This window comes from Lolium rigidum, chromosome 1, assembly GCF_022539505.1.
Source record: "Lolium rigidum isolate FL_2022 chromosome 1, APGP_CSIRO_Lrig_0.1, whole genome shotgun sequence".
NCBI classification, from domain to species: domain Eukaryota; kingdom Viridiplantae; phylum Streptophyta; class Magnoliopsida; order Poales; family Poaceae; genus Lolium; species Lolium rigidum.
In genome coordinates, this window is record NC_061508.1 from 113,973,155 (window position 1) to 113,978,521 (window position 5,367).

At 46.1% G+C, this 5,367-nt stretch overlaps 1 protein-coding gene across 1 annotated transcript; it reads right to left on the minus strand.

The window, feature by feature from the left end:
- Nucleotides 1-2,642: 2,642 nt before the first annotated feature.
- Nucleotides 2,643-4,853, minus strand: LOC124680273. The gene is made up of 2 exons (XM_047215351.1): nt 3,464-4,853; nt 2,643-2,716 (listed from the first exon to the last, which is right to left on the minus strand). Exon 1 carries the CDS (start codon nt 4,851-4,853, stop codon nt 3,471-3,473), a length of 1,383 nt encoding a protein of 460 aa, XP_047071307.1. The 3' UTR covers nt 2,643-2,716; nt 3,464-3,470.
- Nucleotides 4,854-5,367: the final 514 nt, after the last annotated feature.

Below are 5,367 nucleotides of genomic sequence, written 5' to 3' on the forward strand. Positions count from 1 at the left end.
TTTGGTGACTGTATCGTGACACTGCTTCTGTTGGCTTATGTTAATGTAAAATGTGGATGTGCCACAATTTGAACAAGAAACTGATCCGTATGTGTAGGTGTTGAAATTGGATTTGATCTGTTACGTGAGTTGTTCTCGCTTATCACTTGCGAGTTTGCTATGCCTTTTTAAGTTTGTGTTATCATGGAACCTATGGCATCTAAACAAGCTATACCATCGTTAGGTTTTGTGGTTTACTATGTTATGATTTGACTTTCTAGTTTTAAAATGAAATGTTCATATATCAGATATTACTTTCTGTGCTAAGTTACTAGCTTGAGTTTTCTGACTAGAGTATTTTTGTAGTTCTCTGCAATCCCCTCCGTTGCCAAGTAGGCTATCGACCATTACGAAGTGTTCCCAAGTATTTGCTTACATTTGGTACACAGAAAATGCATCCGTTCATGACTACATGACGTTAATTGTCTCCAACAATACCTACAAGGCTACAACTACGTGTGCAATTCCCTGTGTTATAGGGTGTTGAGAAATTTTGGTTAAGTAACACCGCATACTTTATCCATGTTTCTTCTTGATTATCAGACACATGTGCCTTCAGTTCTTATTGTGCTACTGAGATTTCGCCAGAAAAACAATGAGCCCTGAAATGATCATGTGTGGAAGAACACATGTTTCGAGTTTAAGCGGCAGTGATACCCAAGATGTTAGTGTTAACCGAAGTTCTTCTTTGCTTTCTTGTGAATGGGTTACATGCAGAACCAAAGTTCTTTCTTTGCTTTCTTGTGAATATGCACATACAAAATTGCTACCTCTACTCCGTGTTGATGTTTTTCAGCAATTGTGACCTCGTTGCATTAAACTTTGATCCTGATCTGTTTAAGTCAATTTTGTGAGGAAAGGGCTAGCAGCATTTGGCAATCAACTTTGTGTTAATGTCTAGATGTAACTGGCTAGTTATCCTGTAGTGTTTGGCAATCAACATTTGACCGACGGAAGTGTTGGTTCTAATTTGTATAAGATGGTGGGACATAGTTGATGTTAGCTGAACATATTAGATTTCTGTAATGGCTCTTACAAAATAAGCTATGGCCTGGTGGTATGTACTAGCCACTTGCAAATTATTGAAATCCTCCCTTATCTGGAAATTTTCTAGAGTTAAGTGAGATATCCCAGCCAACTTATAGGGCATCACTACGTAATAACTGGAATACATCTTTAGTCTTCACCAATGCAATGGACAATGAGCTCAAGACTTGTCCTTTGCTCTCTTATGTAGCTCAAGGCCACTAGCTCCTGGGCACAATGGTTCTGCCTAGGATCAACCATATCGTGCAGCAGCGTAAAGTATATTTATCTTGGAGGTTTATATGATTACCACTTTCGGTCTCAGCTGCAAGTTCCTGTAGCTATCTCACTGGGAATATAAATGGTGTATTGCCTGACCTGAATTTCTCCTCCGTGGATTAGTATAGTTGAAAGGAAATCTGTGTACTGCTTTGTTTCTTCTGACGCAGTTTCAATAGAAAACTGAAATTTTTATAGTGACATGGTTTTCATATTTTTACCTTTCATTTGATTTCCATACCGAAACTTTGAGTGTGTATACCAAGGCCATTGTAGAGGATATGACATGGTTACTTTGACTCTCCTGAATGCCATGTTCTGAATGCATATACAACGTCAAGGTAGATTATTTGGGAACTATCATAGTCATTGAACATTCATGTGCCGTGAAGATGATAGCCGCGTCAGGGGAGCCTGAATGCCTGATGCTATCTAGGGATGCAAGCGGCGCCCAGTAGCCCGTTTAGATGTTCTCACAGGCTCACAGTACAAATTGTACTAATCACAGAAGAAAGCAAATACACTTCATTTGGCCAGCAGGACACTCAAAGCAGGCTGATTTGTGTGTGTTCTGGTGGATCAAGTGCCTCCTATGGTTCTTGTTTGCAGCCTCTGAACATGGAAGAGAAGGGGTGCGGAATTCGTGTGCAGTAGAAAACCTGATGCTCTCAAGTCCCAACTTAAGTCTGCGTACATTTGATATGAAACCTAATGCTCTGAAATGTGATGAGAAGTCTATCTTTGCATTCATCAGATTTGTATGATGCGCATCTCTGCACCATGAAGAGCCTGGCTGGCTGGTTGCATGGTTGTATGCGTCAGTTTTTATGGAACCATCTATTGGCACTTAGGTGGCGTTTTTATGGAACCATCTATTGTCACTTAGGTGGCGTGTCAACAAAAACATCCATGGCCGGTGCACAAGAAACTAAACCATGGCATCTCACCCAGAATATGGCGGGCATTTACACATGAACTCAGTCAGAAGCATCATAATAGCAGAAATGAACTCATACATTCAGAGAAAAGCTGGTGCTCAGGTACTGATATACCATCTAGATTGAAGGCATGGATAAAAAAGGGGGAACACATGAGAGCTTAACCAAAGTCAGCACAATTGGCCTACCTAATCTTCCAACGGAAACATCAATACAAGTGTTGGACAGATTCAACTTGCTGACAGCATATCGTGCTTACATACATATGCTTAATGCGGACATATATCAACTTGCTGACAGCATTTCCAATACTAATACCAAGGTCCCAGTACTATATCTAGCTAGCAGATTTGCAGCACCATCGTCTTGAACATCCTCCATCCAACTGCAGATGTTATGGCCAAACAGGATAGCAGAAGGAAGCGAGCTAAGATCTGCATAAATATGTTTTATTGTGAATTTCAAAGCAACTGTTGTGGATGCAATAGAAATATTTGCTATCCCAGTTTGTTAGTACAGAGGCATGTACCAAACTGCAATAGCTTAAGAATAAAGGCGCACAAGCTGCTTATTCGTGCTTCCGAAGTATCACAGAGCCATCTTATTGCATTTTGGAAGCAACGCACACAAAAATTAGCAGACTGTAACATGTGAACTATATGTGCTTGAAAACACACCATGGTAAATAAAGTACCTCATGAAATGAAAACCCAAGGCCTTCAAATATTAACTAATTGGTTATGCAACATTCTTGGTTTGAACATCATTCATTCAGTTGAGTGAATGAAAAGAAAATACTAGGCATGACTAAAGATGTAGTACTACATGAAGTTGCAAGCCTGAGTACCATTTTCTGTTCAGATAAGTAACATACAAATAAGAAGTAGTATGGAATCATTTTTAGTTATTAACCTTCCTAATCACATACAAATGTTTAATAGGAGAACATAAACTGACTACCTTCCGTTGCTAGCTTGGCAAGGTTGTTAGTATCAATATGCCAACAATTGCTTTCTACATAAGTACATAACAATGCAATTAGGACCAACAAAGCAGACACCCAGTGGTAACATGGAACAAATTAATTAAGCTTAGCTAGCACTGAGGAGAGAGATTTAATCCATTTCTCAACAAAAAAAAGCACCTTATCTTATTATATTAATGTGAGCTAGCTATCTTACCTCTTGATCAAATGGTTGGTTCCAATAATAATGGTGGGAAGCTGAAGTAGGGGAGGGCATGTTTGCGATTGAAGAAGAGCTCCATCTTGCTACAGACCTTGGTAATTTCATAAGTCTTGACATTCAGTGAGTAACAATCCACATTCTCATTATTAATGCCCACATTATTAATAATGCCTTGGGGAGCGCCTCGAAAAAACAAGAATCCCTCGGCTCCACCAACTGAGCAGATTGAATAGTCCCGATACAGGTCAGGCAGCGGTATGATCTTGTCCAGCTTCCATTCATGTGAATTATCTTTCAGAGATGTATGGTGGAGAGAAAAGGACCCATGTTGACAAACAAGAGAAAACATCTCAAGGACTCCTTCTCTGCCCACAACAACAGCGCTCGGACGCCGACGGGCAATGTCCTCGTCAGGCAGATCTCTGAGCTGCACATGGTAGCCAGTCAGGAGATCAACACCTGAAAACGCCATAGTGTGTGTGTCCAGCACAAGCAGACCGTCGCTCCAGCCACGACGTTCTGTCCAGTAGAAGCAGCCACGCACACAGTCGAAGCAGGACAAGTTGCCAAGAGGAGGCAAGTTGGGACATATGCCCAAGCGCCATTTCCTAGTTGTGGAAGTGAAGACAAAGATGGCCAGCTTGGTTTGGTATCTTGCTATGCATATCACCTTGAGGGACTCATCCTCGCCGTCGGAGGCGGTGGTGGGAGCGAGCATGGGCTCGAACTCGAAGAGGCGCTCTTGCGGGTGGGCGGCGAGATCCTCGGGTATGGTGGGAAGCAACACGTACCGGCGGAACAAGGGGTCGCACACGGCAAGGTGGAAGTCGGCGGCGTTGCAGCGCTCCCGTTTGGCCCACGTGGGGCGGGCGCCGGCGTGGTAATCAACCACCTCGGTGCAGTTCATGAGGATGCTTATGTCGGAGTCGTCTTCGTCTTCGGGGGAGCCGTCTTCTGGGTAGCTCCACATGTGGACGACGCGAGGGTGGAGGGAGATCCAATCGAGGAGGACGCGGCCATCGCGGACATCGCGGGGCCGCCAGCGGGGGACTGCGTCCCCGTCGAGCTCGAAGGATTCGTAGGAAGAAGAAGAAACGACGGGCGGGACGAAGGAGTAGTCGGCGGCGCAGGGGGCGAGGGCGCCGGCGAGCGGGGCGGAGGGGTGCGGCGCCTCGGCGGGGTGGAACCCAGCCGCATCCATGAAGCCAACAAGGGGAGGCAGGTGCAGCGAGCGGAAGCGGCGGCGAAAGGCGCGGCCTTTGATGACGCGGCGGAAGGAGGTGCAGGCGGCGGAGGCGCAGGCGACAGCGGCCGGGGTCGGAAGACGGAGAAAGATCTCCTCCAGGATCTCATCCGGGATGGTTGCCAGCGCCGGCAAGGCCATGGACCTGGGGTGGAGGAAGGGGATCTGCTCTGGGCGGGGAATTTTACTTTTTGCCCTGTTTTACTTGAACACTCTACAATTTGCCCTTCTTTACTTTGACTTCAATTTTTTGCCACTCTTTAGTTTGCCGGTTGATTATTTGCCCCTGCCATACTGAGCCCACACCAATAGACTAAAATGCCCCCTTGTGACCTGGGTTGAACGAGTCTGGCATGAACCGCTCTGTTCCCTTTTCTCCGAATAGAGCGCCTGGCCTGAGAGGAGGAGCAGCCGCACGTCGCCGGCGCGAGCGTGCCCCACGCTTCCACCCCTCTCCTACTCTCATGTTGCTCGCTCGTCGCCGTCGGAGCCCCAATCAGCCTCTCCTTCGCCGCCTTCGGGCCCCAGCACTTCCGACTCTTCCCATAGGCCCCGCCGGCGAGATCCGCCCTTTGCGCCGCCGGATGCAGCAGCGACTCGTCGCTCTTGGCTGCGCCCACTCTTCCCGAAGACGGACTGCCCCGTTCTCCAGCTT

What these genes read in the sequence shown, in the direction of transcription:
- LOC124680273 (XM_047215351.1), bottom strand. Translation starts at nt 4,853, where the DNA reads ATGGCCTTGCCGGCGCTGGCAACCATCCCGGATGAGATCCTGGAGGAG.